This window comes from Camelus bactrianus, chromosome 20 (genome assembly GCF_048773025.1).
Source record: "Camelus bactrianus isolate YW-2024 breed Bactrian camel chromosome 20, ASM4877302v1, whole genome shotgun sequence".
Lineage (NCBI taxonomy): Eukaryota > Metazoa > Chordata > Mammalia > Artiodactyla > Camelidae > Camelus > Camelus bactrianus.
Window position 1 is genome coordinate 20,330,175 of NC_133558.1, and position 15,559 is coordinate 20,345,733.

At 54.8% G+C, this 15,559-nt stretch overlaps 2 protein-coding genes across 3 annotated transcripts; one reads left to right on the forward strand and one right to left on the reverse strand.

The window, feature by feature from the left end:
- On the reverse strand, positions 1-5,854 carry NELFE (negative elongation factor complex member E). Of its 2 annotated transcripts, XM_074348414.1 has the most exons (11): positions 5,717-5,854; positions 5,197-5,279; positions 3,737-3,806; positions 3,495-3,640; positions 2,922-2,996; positions 2,761-2,798; positions 2,229-2,566; positions 1,962-2,106; positions 1,747-1,801; positions 1,395-1,497; positions 1-171 (listed from the first exon to the last, which is right to left on the reverse strand). In XM_074348414.1, exons 2-11 carry the CDS (start codon positions 5,269-5,271, stop codon positions 74-76), a joined length of 1,143 nt encoding a protein of 380 aa, XP_074204515.1. In that variant the 5' UTR covers positions 5,272-5,279; positions 5,717-5,854; the 3' UTR covers positions 1-73. The 2 variants fall into 2 exon arrangements, with proteins under 2 accessions (XP_074204515.1, XP_074204516.1); XM_074348415.1 differs by lacking the exon at positions 1,395-1,497.
- A 2-nt stretch (positions 5,855-5,856) lies between these two features.
- Positions 5,857-15,550, forward strand: SKIC2 (SKI2 subunit of superkiller complex). The gene is made up of 28 exons (XM_074348401.1): positions 5,857-5,999; positions 6,078-6,181; positions 6,857-6,966; positions 7,066-7,183; positions 7,279-7,393; positions 7,498-7,572; positions 7,865-7,918; positions 8,020-8,210; positions 8,371-8,499; positions 8,713-8,858; positions 9,234-9,380; positions 9,512-9,596; positions 9,776-9,882; positions 10,210-10,356; positions 10,431-10,527; positions 10,702-10,914; positions 10,997-11,107; positions 12,205-12,435; positions 12,801-12,938; positions 13,096-13,233; positions 13,375-13,479; positions 13,613-13,760; positions 13,854-13,980; positions 14,110-14,320; positions 14,473-14,583; positions 14,663-14,881; positions 15,067-15,207; positions 15,300-15,550. Exons 1-28 carry the CDS (start codon positions 5,978-5,980, stop codon positions 15,498-15,500), a joined length of 3,741 nt encoding a protein of 1,246 aa, XP_074204502.1. The 5' UTR covers positions 5,857-5,977; the 3' UTR covers positions 15,501-15,550.
- The last annotated feature ends 9 nt before the right edge of the window (positions 15,551-15,559 follow it).

A 15,559-nucleotide genomic window follows, 5' to 3' on the forward strand; every position in this document is an offset into this window, starting at 1 on the left:
TAAGCTTCCACCTCAGTGTTTTACTGAGACCAGCGTTGGGGCAGATGAGGCACACGGAATCCAGCTTCACTCCCTAGAAGCCGTCCACAAGGTTTTCCTTGTAGACGTCATCACTGTAGACAATCTGGGTCCTCTTGTCCCGGTGGCAACCCTTAGGGCTATTCTGGACAGCTAGGGAGGGAGGAAAGGATTTGTTAAGGTCCGAAGGAGAGCACTGAGGAGACCTGAGGCCCAGAGTCTGACCACCTCAACACCTCTGCCCTCTCTCTGGCCCTTGGCGGCCCAGCCTCCATGCTGCCCTCTGGTGGCTGGATGGCCTTTCTAGCTTTACACCACTTAGGTAAGAAATCTCAAATGTTACTGTTGAGACATGTGAATGATGTTAACCTACTACTTTCAGTCAGTACACCAAAAATTAAAAATTAGAAAACCTTTATAGCCCTTTGTTAACATGCAGATCATTTCTGGCTCCTTCCTCTTATATAGAGTGCCACTCCCACTCTGAACCCCTTTGCACCCATCCCTTTGCACGAAAATCCATTTCAGGTAAAATGAGTTATTTGCCCCATTAAGAGAACTCACTCCAGGTGTAGCTCTGGCCGCAAGAATTCTCCCTCGAGCTGCCTCTCCCCTTCCTCTTTCCTCCCCACACCGTGCCCCTCCACGCTATCTCTGGGGCTAGAGTGAACCCCTCACACCAAGCCCCGTTCTCCTGGAGCTGTGTATCTTGACACTGCTGATCATTTCCTCCCTCTCAAAGCTTGTACCCTTAGGCTTCAACAACCCTCGACGGTGCTGCTCTCAGCACCGTGACCTCTCCTTCTGTCTCCTTTGCTGCATCCTCGACTTCCGCCTGACATGTCGGGAGGCTGGGGATGTGTGGGGAGTGAGGAGGACAGCCCTGCTCCCTAACATAGTCTCCGAATACTCCTCAAGCCCAGTCCTGGGTCATTTTTCCCTCCAAATTCAGTCTCCCCCACCGATACTACCGCTTTGCAGCTACCCTGTGATACAGAGGACTCTGATCTGTGTTTTCATTGCTCACCTCACACCTGAGTTCCAGACCCCTAACGTCAAAGGCTTATTTTACAAAACCAGCTATACTCCATCTCAAAATGAACACGCCACATGAGATGCTCATTTTCCTCACCAAGCTGACTGACTCACTCCCCTCTTCCTCCCTGTGCTGGTACTGCCTTAGAAATTATCTTCAATCCTTTTCTCTCCTTCTCCTGCCTCTAACAGGGGGCCAGACAATTCTTCTTCTCATTCCCGCAGCCGCCACACAAATCCAGACCTCTGCCCCCTCTAGGGAACCCAGAAACATGCAGGGGAACAAAAAAAGGGGTGGCCTAGTGAGGGACAGGATGAGGGAGGAAGAATCCTGTTCTTACCCAGGGAGCCCCAGACAGACTTGCCAGTGGCGGCATCCAGCATGGGCTGTTTTCGGGCAATGCTGACTTTGAGCTGTACGGACTCCACCTGGGTCCCGTTGAGCTGGGGCAGAAGAGGGGAGGGGGCAGCGGATGGGGGGGGGGAACATTACAGACAAACTAAAGGAGGATTTCTAGGCGCTGCCACCCTAGAAGTAGATTGAGTAGGGATCTGAGGGTATAAAGTTTCCTGTGTGAATAGGGAGGGACTTTTTGTCAAGAGGAAATGATTTCCTCCTGGATCCCAGCATTTTAAAAGGAAAATAGGAGGATGGCAGGAGGGATGGGAAGAACAGATCTGGGAAGTCCCAACCTCAGCAACGGCCTGATCTGCTGACTCCATCTTTTCATAAGTGACGAAGGCACAGCTGGGATGAGAAAACACAGGGTCAGTAGAGGGCCTATGGGCTCTTCAGGACCCCGCCAAACCCAGTGTAACAGGCTGTGGAGACAGGCGAGCTTCCTCCCTTAGGGCTCACACCCCAGGTCCTCCTAGGACTTATCATCTTTCCTCATGGTCGTCCTTACTTTCTGGGTGGGTCCATGGAGAGGTCAATGATGTTTCCAAAGGGAGAGAAGGCCCCACGGAGGAGGGTGGGCGTCATGTCTTCTCCATACACATAGAGAGTATTCCCCTTCCGCGGGGCCCGGCGTTCAGGGAATGAGTCCGACCCTACAGGACAGGAATTAGTCATGAGGCCTAGTCTATCTCACCCTCCACTTTAAGAGTCCACTTTAGTGGGACTCACCTAAAACTTATCTGAGGTCACTTCCCCACCAGCCAAGATCACTCACTGCGGAAAGGGCCCTCTCGGTCCCGATCCCTGTCCCGGTCTCGATCTCGGTCTCGGTCCCTGTCCCGATCTCTGTCCCGGTCTCGATCGCGGTCTCTGTCCCGGTCTCTGTCCCGGTCTCGATCCCGGTCTCGGTCCCGTTCCCGGTCTCTGTCCCGGTTCCGCTCACGACTGCGGTCCCGGCTGCGGCTTCGGGGTGGGGAGGCTGAGGAGCGGGCACCACCACGTTCTTCATAACCCCAGTCAAAGCTTCGAGGGGGGCCATCACCAGCCCCTGAGACCTCTGCTTCTTCCCCATCTGGCCCCAGTTCCCGAAGCCGATCACTGGAAGATACAAAACTGCGGAGAGGCAGACAATGAGGATCAAAGGGGGCCTCTACTTCATCTTCCCAGATCCTGTGGAGACTCAACACTCCCTCCGTAGCCCCAGCTCCTCCCACTCCAGTCCCGAATCGTCTAAGGACCCAGGCGATGCCCCCACTATTTTCCTCCCCTCCCCAGCCAAAGGGGACCCAGTCCTATCTTTCTCTAACCTCTCATACAGAGATTTCCTCTGGGGACGTCTGGATGACTGAAAGAGAGACCAAAGACAGGTAAGACGATTCCTCTTTGCTGGCATGTGGCCCCAAATACGTGGGTTTCTCGTCTTTTTCAATCCTGGGCCCCTCAGAGACAGAAAATTGGAAACAATTACCTCCTGCAGATCGTCGTCGGCAGATACACTCCTCTGGAATGGCTGGAAAGTGGGGACTGGCCCCTTCTCAGGGTCCTGGGAAGGTGGGAGAGAGCTACCTCAGCGGGGGGAGCAGGAGGCTACCTAACCATGGGATGGTGGGGGTTCCTCCTCCCTCACCCTCTTCTTGGCTTCCTCTGGCCTATCTTTATTTTCTGTTAACTCCTCTGTACCATTCTTACTTGACTGTGTGGTATTTTTCATAAATGACTTAATACACCCTTAAAGTATTTAGTTTACTTAAAAATTTCTTGAACCTGATGACATTTTCAGCCTGTTCAACTCCTCAGAGTAACAAAATCCAGGAGCTCTAATATGTGGTGAATTAGACTCACAGAATGTGTAAAACAAAGAATTCAGGAGCCACCCACTTTCTTCACCTTACGGATAAGAAACTGGAAGCTCAAAATGGGATAGCAACTTGCGCATGATTGAACAGGCGTCACTTTTCCCTTAAACCTACCTCCATTTCAACTTGCAAGGATGCCCTCTGGAGTCAAGGATCCCCTGAACAACTTTTCTCCTTGTGCTCACCTTTAACTTCCCCTCTAGGGTTCGAGAACGTTTGAAGCCTGAGTTCTTGGTCTCGGCCTTGATGGCACTGATGGCTCCTGACTTCACCAGCTGCTTTGCCTGCTCTGTTGCTGTGGCTGTGTCCACCACAGGCTGCTCTGACAGTGCTGGAGTGGTGAGGGAAAGAGGCATTATGTTAGCCAGGCTGGGACAGAGGTCGGCCCCACGCCGCTCACTTCGTCTGCCCCAGCCCCGTCACTCACAGCGTTTGACACCGCCTTGGCTGGCTGTGCTGCTGCTGCTTTGCTTCTTCAGAGCCAGCAATGCCTTTTTCTGGTAATGACAGTGAGAAGAGAGGGGTCGGTGAGGGCCAGTCCCTGGCCAGGTCCTCTCCCAAGGCCCCTAGGTGCATCACTCCAGGGGACACCTTTCTCAGAGAAACTAATGCACGTGGTGTCCCTGGAATGGTACACTGAGGTAACCTTGCCTCTTATAAGGCCCCCCAGATCATCTATAAGGCCAGCCATACCTAATCTATCCAAACCATGGTATCCAGAGGCTTTCCAGACTCATGTTTTACAAGTTGAAAACAAGGAATTCAGTCACAGACAAGAGCCCTCAGATATAAGCTGCAATTAAGTATAAGCCTACATGCCTTTCTCAAGAGGCTTCATCCATCCGCCTCCTACATATAGAAGGAGGACATCCCACTACTTTGAAACAGGGATATGCAAAAGTATGAGGCGTAAATTTTCCCCTCAAGAAGCTTTCAGTCTAAGAAGTAAGATGACTAGACTGAATTGTCAAGAATAATTATAGGAGGTGCAGACTGTTTGTAGCTGAGCGCAAGTAAGGTTTTTCTGATGCCAAATGACTATTATACTGGGCCCTGGATAGAATCTACATGATGCAGACTGAGAGGAAAGGGGACTGTAGACAAAGCAAACAGGGTGCCAAAGAAGCGGAGATAAGAAGGCTTTGGGAGAGCATGTTTTGGGATTAGGGAATAGTTCTATTTGACTAGGAAGAGGTGCCACATTAAGACTTTGTTTTATAGACATCATGAAACCACGCATAGCTTCTGAGAAAAAGAGGGACAGAGTTTTGTGTTTTCAATGTATCACTTTGACAGGAGTAAAGAAATCTGTCCAAAAAAGAAACTTGTTGAGAGACCATTACAACAGTCTAGGTGAGCATCTATCAGCAAAGACCTGATCTAGAGAATACACAGGAAAAAGAAAACAGGAAATTACTTCAAGGGAAGAATAAAGGTGACTTGGCAAATATTTGGTTGTGCAAATAGCGGAGAAGACGGAGATGAGATTTTAATTCCAAACACACAAGAGAAATGAATGTAGTTAGTCCTATTTGGAAGACCAAGATTAGAATAGTAAGGTAATAACTTCAATTTGAGATACGTAAGGTTATCAATAAGACTCTAGACGGAACTCGAAAAACCGAGCTTGGGGATCACCAGCTCTTAGGTAGTACTAAAAGCCGTAAGAAAGGAAGACAACTCCAAGGCAGACTGCATAGAAAAGAGACAAAAGAAAGTACAAACCAAGACTTGGGAAAGTCCACCTCTGAAGCTACACTGAGAGGTGATATGTCTCCAGGTGGGAGGCAGAAGAACACCCCCACCCCCATCCCCTCACTCACCCCAGGTGTTCTCAGAGTGTAGAGTCTTTGAAAGTTTGGGCCATGCCCACACACACTCCCTCACCTTTTTCTTGAGTTTGTTGAATTTCTTCTGCAGAGCCTCCTCCTCCTCGCTCAGTCCGGGGGGTATCACCAACATGGTGGCTCCTGGTTCAGGGGCAGGGCCCAAGACATCTTTCTCCACTGTCACCGCCCAGGATTCACACGCCGTCCACACAGAACCCAACCCCACCCCTCCAGGCCTGCCTACTCCTGTCTTTTGCTTCTCCCTACACCTTGCTTAAACCAGGCTGCTGTCCAAGCCCCCGCCGTCGGGATCAACCAGCATTCCCTTCTCTCTCCAGGAATCACGGATACCAGCACCTTGGGACACCATGTGGCCCGGGAAGGGAGAAACACTCTCTCCGTCGCGAAGACGATGGCACCAGACCCCCCTACCTCGCTGGGGTTATATGGCAATCGCGGGGTCTGAACAGCAGAGGAAGCAGTGGAACCCGCGCATCGCTCTTAGACCAACGAAAAGGTTAAGAAGAGAAAAGGAGCTCCGAAAAAAGGGGCGAAGGCTGAGAAAGAGAAGGCCTTACCTGAGGGGGCGGCAACCGGGGCCCCGATGGTCTCAGGCGGCGCCCGCGCGGGCAGCGGATTGCGGGCTCAGAGCGATGACGCAGCGAGGGGCGGAGAACGCGGTAACCAGGGCGGCCCGCGGCGCGCACACTTCCGCCCGGCCTCCCACCAGCTTAGGCCCGCCCCTCGGCGGGGGTGTGTGCCGGAAGTTGCCTTCACTTCCGCCCATTTGGGCTACCCCTGACACTTCTGGGCTGCACGGTAGCTGCCGTGGCTGCAGGATGATGGAGACGGAGCGACTTGGTGAGGGGCAGCGGGTGAAAAGAAGGAGTAGACGGAGAATGACCCTTGACCCCTGACCTATGACCTTTCCCCCCGTAGTGCTACCTCCCCCGGATCCCCTGGACCTGCCCCTTCGGGCCGTGGAATTGGGATGCACAGGACGCTGGGAGCTGCTGAATGTGCCTGGGGCTCCAGAGAGCACCGTGAGTGACTATTGATCCTACCCTTGACCCTCATTGAGCTTAAAACTTCCTTCACCTTCCTCACATTAGGATCTAACTTGATGTGGCTCTCCTGTCCCTGGACATCTGTCATCCTGGCCAGGACTGGTGCTGGATAGAGCCTAACCCAGTGGACCTGCGGTGGGTCAGAGCCCTTGAAAGAACAGAGCAGGGAGCCCTGGGGATACCTTAGCTCTGAGAACTGCTCTTTCAAATGTCTTTTCTCCTTGGAGTCCTCTTCTGTCTCCAAGCACCAAGGCCCTTGTTGGTGGTGGCTGAGATGCTAGCCTTTGAGCACCTGGCTCTTCCTTTTTAGGTCTGGGACCCCTTTTCCTAAGACTAGGGATTCTCAAATTTCAGTGTGCCTTATGATTAGTCGGGGAGCTTTTAAACTACAAAGTCTTAGGTCCATCCCTGAGAATTTGAAATTCAAAATCTGTGTTATTAACCAGCACCCCAGGTAATTCAGTTGCAGGTCGTTTGTCCTGACAAATAAAGCAGAATGACCTTTGGAAAATACTGCTTCAGCCCGATTGTCCTAGTCTGCCTGGAACATATACCATTTCTAATCTAAACACCAATCTCATTACTTTCTCTTTTGTCTGTGGCCTACTCTGTTTTCTTCCCTAAATGCCTCTCACCCTGCCCTTGTTCCAGCTTCCCCACGGCCTCCCTCCCTGTGCCCCAGATCTGCAGCAAGAAGCAGAGCAGTTGTTTCTGTCATCTCCAGCCTGGCTGCCTCTACATGGTGTGGAGCACTCAGCCCGGTGAGGGGTCTAGAGAGGCCTGGCCTAGGGAGATGGGTCCCTAAAGGAAGCTGGGACATAGGAGAAAGAAGGCCTGAACATTACTTTCCTTCTGTCCAGAAAATGGCAGAGAAAGATGGATCCCTGGTCTCTCCTGGCCACACTGGGTGCCCCAGTCCCCTCCGATCTACAGGCCCAAAGACACCCAACCACAGGCCAGATACTGGGCTACAAGGAGGTAAGAGGTCAGGGGCCATGAGAAGCAGACTTGGGAGAAGGGATGGGGGTGAGAGGCAAGCTCAGCCTCACTGGTGCTCTGCTCTCTTGCTTCAGGTCCTGTTGGAGAATACAAACCTGTCGGCCACGACCTCCTTGTCTCTTCGCCGGCCACCAGGGCCCATCTCCCAGTCCCTGTGGGGGAATCCAACACAGTACCCTTTCTGGCCAGGTGACGTTAGTGGAAATGGGATAGTGGGAGAGGGATCCCTTAGTCTCCACCCCTCCTGTATCAGTCTTACCCCATGAATCCCTATTTGTCCAACCTCTCCCCAGGTGGAATGGATGAGCCCACCATAACAGATCTGAGCACTCGGGAGGAGGCTGAGGAGGAGATAGACTTTGAGAAAGGTGAGGTGGTAGCAGGATGGCCCTGTGGGAGATAGGGCTCTGAGTCTGGGCCCTGAGGAAGAGAGGCCCAGGCCTATCACCAGGTCCTTGCAAGGCCTTCCATGCCTTTGACAAATTAGGGAAAGGTTCCCCTTCTATAACAACCTTTACTGTCAGCTGTTGGAAAACTGTAACAATAAATATCCCCATCTACGACGTCTACGCTGTGAATGTCCTTTAGGTTCACGTAACGTACAACTTGTACAACAGTGTGCAGTGGCCCCGATTCTCTTTCTTTGTCCCTGTCTTCCAGATCTTCTTACTGTTCCACCTGGTTTCAAGAAAGGCGTGGACTTTGCACCAAAGGGTGAGTTGAGGTTTGGGATGGGGGCACAAGGGAAGTGGTACCCCTCTTCTTCAGAATAGACGTGGACATGACCAGGTCTCTGTCTTTGCTTTGCTCCTCAGATCACCAAGCTCCAGCTCCTGGGTTGCTCAGCCTCAGCCGTCTGCTGGAGCCCCTGGATTTGGGCGGGGGTGATGAGGATGAGAGTGAGGCTGTGGGACAGCCCAGAGGTCCCAGAGGGGACACTGTTTCAGCCTCTCCCTGCAGTGCTCCCTTGGCCCGAGCAAGCAGCTTGGAGGACCTAGTGTTGAAGGTTGGTAGTTCCTTGCGGTTGAAACAGGAAAGAAGGAGCCTTGCCAGACAGGGTGGGCTGGCTTCGTTGGGTCCAAGGGGATGACTGGAGCATCTTTTGGAGGAGTGGTAACAGAGTTCTCTGGCCCTGTCTTTGTCACCTCTACCCTGGACTTTTCCAGGAAGCGTCCACAGCTGTAGCCCCCCCAGAGCCTTCCAAGCCCCTACCTCAGGAGCAGTGGGCTGTCCCTGTGGATGTCACCTCCCCTGTTGGTGATTTCTACCGCCTCATTCCCCAGCCAGCCTTCCAGGTAGTGTAACCCAGTCCTCATGTGCTCCCCCACCTCCTCCCAGCCCACTCCCTTGTGTCCTTTCCCCACCAGACCGCCACATGTCTCCATGGGACCTCAGTCCCAGCCTCGCCTCACTCTGGCCTTTTCCCCACTGTCCTGATTGCTCCATGAGCCAGAGGTAGGAAGACCCATCTCCCTTCTTCAGCCCCCATCTCTTTCTTTTTCCCACAGTGGGCATTTGAACCAGATGTGTTTCAGAAACAGGCCATCCTGCACTTGGAACGGCACGACTCAGTCTTTGTTGCGGCTCACACATCCGCAGGGAAGACAGTTGTGGCTGAATACGCCATTGCCCTTGCCCAGAAACACATGACGCGGTACAGGTCCCCTCCCCAGCCTCCCCCTTTATCAGCCAGCCCTGCTCTCTCCTGCATCGTTTCTAAGTCTCATTTCTTCTCCACCTCCCTACCTCATCGTTTAGATGCGAGGTTGGGGGGAGAAATTGACACGGGCGCAGAGGGAAATGAGATGTGGCGAGAGAGGTTAGCAGAATGACCTGTGTTAGCTGAGGGATGGATTAAGAGACAGTTTTTCTGGGGTCACACCATGAAGGGGTATGTGAGGGAAGTACACGTGAAGAAATGGGGCACCTGAGCTCTGTGGGGCACCTCTGGGAAGGCTCAGGGTAGGAGAAGAGGTGCTGCCCATGGGTCTGCGTGGAGGGACTGGCTAACTTCACGCCTTCTTCCCAGCACCATCTATACTTCGCCCATCAAGGCCCTGAGCAACCAGAAGTTCCGAGACTTCCGAAACACATTTGGGGATGTAGGACTGCTCACAGGGGACGTGCAGCTGCACCCAGAGGCCTCTTGCCTCATTATGACAACAGAGATCCTTCGGTAAGAGATGGGCACTCAACACGGGTGGACTTTTGGTCAGGAAGGTGAGGCTGCTCTGGAGAGCATGTTGGCTGAGTTGAGGGTGGAGACAGGAGCCACGTGGGAGTCGGCCTACCACCTCTTTCCTCCAGCTCCATGCTGTACAGCGGCTCGGATGTCATACGGGATCTGGAGTGGGTCATCTTTGATGAGGTTCACTACATCAACGATGCTGAGGTAAGAGGAACAGGGTCCCCAGATCCTGGGGGACCAGGTCAGCAGCTCCTTTACTGCACATAGCCTGTGAACCTCGCTGCCTTTTTTGCCTGGAAGTGGAACCCTGTGCTACTTCCCTGGGGGCAGAAAGGCAGCCCCCTCTGAGCTGCTGGTAACTTGTCTTCCTTTCCTGTGCATAGCGTGGGGTTGTGTGGGAGGAGGTGCTGATCATGCTCCCTGACCACGTTTCCATCATCCTTCTGAGTGCTACTGTCCCCAATGCCCTTGAATTTGCTGACTGGATCGGGTAAGATGCGTGTCCTGGGCACCTTGGGTGAAGGGGGCTGTAGCATTTGTTGGGTGGGGTCGGGGGGTGAAGACTGTCACAGCAGGGAGAGTGGTCAGGCCTTGGGCTTGCAGATGAGAAAGGGGTGCAGCTGGGGAACATGTCCAGCTCTGGAGGCTATGGGATCCCACTTGGGTCCACATCACGTTGCATGTTGAGAGGTAGGATGATGGGGCCTTCCAATCCAGCTCCCAGAAAAGACTGGCTAAAGCCACAGGGGGACAGTGGTGGGGATGTAGGCTCTTGCCCGCACGCCCACCCCCGCCCTGCTGCCTCCTTCCCACTCAGGCGGCTGAAGCGTCGCCAGATCTACGTCATCAGCACTGTTGCTCGCCCTGTCCCCCTGGAGCATTATCTCTTCACGGGCAACAGTCCCAAGACCCAGGGGGAGCTCTTCCTGCTGCTGGACTCGCGGGGTGCCTTCCACACGAAGGGGTAAGCCGGGGACGGGGCAGAGTCCAGGCTGCCCGCCGGGTGTGACTGTGATTGCCGCCCCTCCCCTGCCCCAGGTACTACGCGGCTGTGGAGGCCAAGAAGGAGCGGATGAGCAAACACGCCCAGACCTTTGGGGCCAAGCAGCCCACGCATCAGGGGGGGCCCGCACAGGTGAGAACTGGTGGGCTGTGTACCTGCCACCACCTGATTCTGCCATCTTTCTCCCCTCGTCCTCCCAGGCTTTGGAGTTGAGCTCTGAGCGCAGCCTGATTTGACTCTGCTCCACCTTCCCCCACTTCGGTCCCCACTGGTTCAGGGACTCAGTCTCACTCCCTCCTCCCCCAGGACCGTGGCGTGTACCTGTCCCTCCTGGCCTCCCTCCGTACCCGTGCGCAGCTGCCCGTAGTGGTGTTCACCTTCTCCCGGGGCCGCTGTGACGAGCAGGCCTCGGGCCTCACCTCCCTGGACCTCACCACAAGTTCAGAGAAGAGTGAGATTCACCTCTTCCTGCAGCGCTGCCTCGCTCGCCTCCGAGGCTCTGACCGCCAGCTGCCCCAGGTGTGGAGCAGGGACTCGGAGACTATGGGGGATCGGGTGTTCCACAACCCCATCCCTGACCCTGGGCCTCGGCCACCCATAGGTCCTGCACATGTCCGAGCTCTTGCACCGCGGCCTGGGCGTGCACCACAGTGGCATCCTGCCCATCCTTAAGGAGATCGTGGAGATGCTGTTCAGCCGCGGCCTGGTCAAGGTGCGCAAGCTGGTGGGAGAGGGACACCCCAGGGCATTTTCTGCCCCCTTAGGGGCTGCCCAGTTGGTGGAGGGACAGGCTTTTAGGCAGGACAATGCAGTGGTTACCAACTTGGGCTCTGGATCTAGACTGCCTGGGTGTGAATCCCAGCTCTGTCACTTACTCACTGTGACCTGGGGCAAATTACTTCAATCTCCCTGAACTTTAGGTTTCCGTTCTTAAAATGGAGACACATAAGATATTAACAGGCAGTAGTCAGAAGAGGAACCAAAAATGCTAACTAACAAGCATATGTCATCATCAGTCACGAGAAAAATGCAAATTGAAATACTCCCAAGAGAGAACTTTACAGCTATTAGATGGTAAAATTTAGGAAACTGGCTAATGCCAAGTGTTACTCGAGACATAGGAGACTACAGGACTACAGGAACCCTATACAGGTGTGGCCAGTCTGACGTGGCACTCTTGAGGCAAAAACAAGTATAGCATACTCTTTATCCCTAAATTCCATTCCTGAGTGTAAATCATAAAGAAATTCTCACCCTGGTCAAGGGGGGAACATGTCTGCTCTTGCCTTTTTGGCTATAATCCTGTGGCAGGGTGTTGGGGTACCAAGGTGCCCTTCACTGGGAGAGTAGGTAGGCCCCACAAAGTGTTCTGCAGCAATGGATCTGATGTAACCACGGGAACATGGGTGGATGTTGAAAACACTACATGGCAGAAAAGAAGAAAACAGGAGATACGTAATTGCCTTTACTGCAAGTTGTAAATTACACACAAAACAAGACATGTTTTATGAAACACGTTAACACAAAAAGATATTCATTAAATACACTGGGATGATTGATAGTGGGAGGGCAGAAGTGGGATATGGGGGTAAAAGGAAAAAAATAGGCAGCTAAATAAATAAACTGAGGAAAACAATGGTACCTACTCTGCAGATTTGCCTTGAGGGTTAAATAAGGTCCTGTGAGTTAACCATCTGGGACCGTGCCTGGGGTCTACTCAGCCTTGGCTACAAAGTGAGGTGGGCTTGGCCAGGGCTGGGCTTTGGTCTGCAGGCGGCTCCCTTGCTGACTCTCTTTTCCCCGTCCCAGGTCTTGTTTGCCACAGAGACCTTTGCCATGGGTGTAAATATGCCAGCCCGAACGGTGGTGTTTGACTCCATGCGCAAGCACGACGGCTCCACCTTCCGGGACCTGCTCCCTGGGGAGTACGTGCAGATGGCAGGTCGGGCAGGGCGCAGGGGCCTGGACCCCACGGGCACTGTCATCCTGCTCTGCAAGGGCCGCGTGCCTGAGATGGCGGATCTGCACCGCATGATGATGGTGAGCTACTGGGGCAGTGCGAAGCCGAGCCGACTTGGTGCACCTGCTGGATTCTCTCTCTTCCAACTCTCTTCTCCCCTCCTTTCTACTTCTTTCCTTTTGCCTGGGAGAGCCAGGGTAAGAGTGAGCAAATCCAAGGATGACACTGGATCTTGTCTCCTCTGGTCTTTCTTTACTGTGAATATGGAACTAGACAGGACCTTGGGGAGTCTATTTATTTAGTTTCGCTCCCTTGTTTTGCAGAGGGGAGCAAGCAGTTTGTCTAGGGTCCTGTGCTTGTGGAGCTGGGAGTGGAGCTGCTGGGAGTGGAGGGAGCTGAGCAGCGGGACCCCCTGGGTCTCACTGCCCTCTCTGACCCGGCCCAGGGGAAGCCGTCCCAGCTGCAGTCCCAGTTCCGCCTCACGTACACCATGATCCTCAACCTGCTGCGGGTGGACGCTCTCAGGGTGGAAGACATGATGAAGAGGAGCTTCTCTGAGTTTCCATCCCGCAAGGACAGCAAGGTGAGTAGAGGGTGACCAGGATACCGTGCAGAATGTAGGACAAGGAAGCCAGGCTGGGAGCAGGTGGGCATCTGGAGGCCCCAGCAGGTGACTATGGGGGAGGTGGCAGGCTGGGCCTGGAGACTATTGTTTCATACCCACCCTGGTTTCTGCCCAGGCCCATGAACAGGCTCTGGCTGAACTGACCAAGAGGCTGGAGGCCTTGGAGGAGCCTGACATGACTGGCCAGCTCGTTGACCTGCCTGAGTATTACAGCTGGGGGGAGGAACTGACAGAGACCCGGAGCCTGATCCAGGTTAGTGTGTGTGTGTTGGGGGGTGGGGGTGATGGAGGCGGGGAGGAAGGGAGTGTGACACCCTGGGTACTCCTGAACCTAGTCCCAGTGTCTCTGTGACATTCGTCCCTTATCCCTGTTGTTCACGCCCCTGCTCTTCAGCGACGCATCATGGACTCTGTGAATGGGCTGAAGTCTCTCTCCGCGGGAAGGGTGGTGGTCGTGAAGAGTCAGGAGCATCACAATGCGCTGGGTGTGATCCTTCAGGTAAGAGCAATGGTAATACTGGCGGACTCTGCATGGCTCTTCCATGATCCCTGCCTGAGGGTGGGGATCTGGTCTCTCCCTCCAATGTCCACTCTTCACATTGCCCTGTCCTGGCCTCCCCAACCTGCCCTAGGTCTCTTCAAATTCCACCAGCAGAGTATTCACAACTCTGGTCTTGTGTGAGAAACCTGTGTCTGAGGACCCACAGGAGAGGGGGCCGGCCTCCCCTGATGTGCCCTATCCAGATGACCTTGTAGGATTCAAGCTGTTCCTGCCTGAAGGTGAGAGTGGGCAGATGGCTGGGTTCCTGACAGCAGTGCAGGCAGGATGCCAGGGCCGTGGTGAGGTTTGACCCTGCTCTCCCCTCTTTACAGGGCCCTGCGACCACACCGTGGCCAAGCTCCAGGCAGGAGATGTGGCTGCCATCACCACCAAGGTGCTCCGGGTGAATGGGGAGAAGATCTTGGAGGACTTCAGCAGGAGGCAGCAACCAAAATTCAAGTCAGAGATGCTGGGGAGAGACCATGTTCGGGGGTGGGGAGGTGGGGTCGGGGCAGCTCCCCCAGCCTGAGGGGGTTCCTCTGGAAGAGAAGCCTCTGCCCCAGGTCTCAGGTCCTGCTCCTTCCTCAGGAAGGATCCTCCCTCTGCGCCCGTGACAACTGCTGTTCAGGAACTGCTACGTCTGGCTCAGGCCTACCCAGCAGGACCCTCTACCCTTGACCCTGTCAATGACCTGCAGCTCAAGGATGTGTCAGTGGTAGAGGGGGGCCTCCGGGCCCGGAAGCTGGAGGAGCTGATCCGGGGGGCTCAGTGTGTGCACAGTCCCCGTTTCCCTGCCCAGGTAGGTACTGGATGCCGGCTCCCAAGCTAGGAGGGGAACGTTTCCTCTGGTTCTCTGTTGACTGGCCACCCCCGTCTCAGCCCTTGTCCTCAGTACACCCCTGCTGAGGGCGAGGAGCAGGCTAACATGCTTCTGCCGGTGGCTCCCTGTAGTACCTGAAGCTGCGAGAGCGAATGCAGATACAGAAGGAGATGGAGCGGCTGCGCTTCCTGCTGTCGGATCAGTCCCTGCTGCTGCTCCCCGAGTACCACCAGCGAGTAGAGGTGGGAGGACGGGGATGGCGCTGGGGGGCTCCTGAAGAAGAGGTCAGCAGGCTCCCAACACCCACCATCCTTCGTCCAGGTGCTCCGAACTCTGGGGTACGTAGACGAGGCGGGCACCGTGAAGCTGGCAGGGCGGGTGGCTTGTGCCATGAGCAGCCATGAGCTGCTTCTCACCGAGCTCATGTTCGACAATGCGCTGAGCGCCCTGCGGCCCGAGGAAATTGCAGCCCTGCTCTCTGGCCTGGTCTGCCAGAGCCCTGGCGACCCTGGGGATCAGCTCCCCAGCACCCTCAAACAGGTATGGGACACCTATCCCCTCTCCCTCCCTCAGCGGTGGCACTCCCAGTCCCCACCGCCACGTATTCCCCACGTGCCCCATCCAGCCCTGGGAGTGCCCCTAAGAGCCGGAATTCCTTCTGGAGCCGGGCCTCCCCTGCTCTGGAGCAGGAAGGTTGAGCTTAACCTCTCCTCTTCTATCTGCAGGGGGTGGAATGTGTCCAAGCTGTGGCCAAGCGGATTGGTGAGGTCCAAGTGGCCTGTGGCCTGAACCAGACAGTGGAGGAATTTGTGGGGGAGCTGAATTTTGGGCTGGTTGAGGTTGTGTACGAGTGGGCCCGGGGCATGGTGAGTAGCTGGGGTTTGGAGCTTTGTAGAAGGCCGGTTGGGGAGAGGTGACCCGGGCTGACTATTCAGTCCCCACCCTGCTTCCCCTACAGCCCTTCTCTGAGTTGGCGGGGCTCTCAGGGACCCCCGAGGGCCTGGTGGTCCGCTGCATCCAGCGCCTGGCCGAGATGTGTCGCTCACTTCGGGGGGCAGCCCGCCTGGTAGGCGAGCCTGTGCTAGGTGCCAAGATGGAGACGGCGGCCACCCTGCTACGGAGGGACATCGTCTTCGCGGCCAGCCTCTACACTCAGTGAATGACCCCTGTGTAAAATGTAACAATAAAACAGCAAACCACCTGTGTGAACCTGAGGTG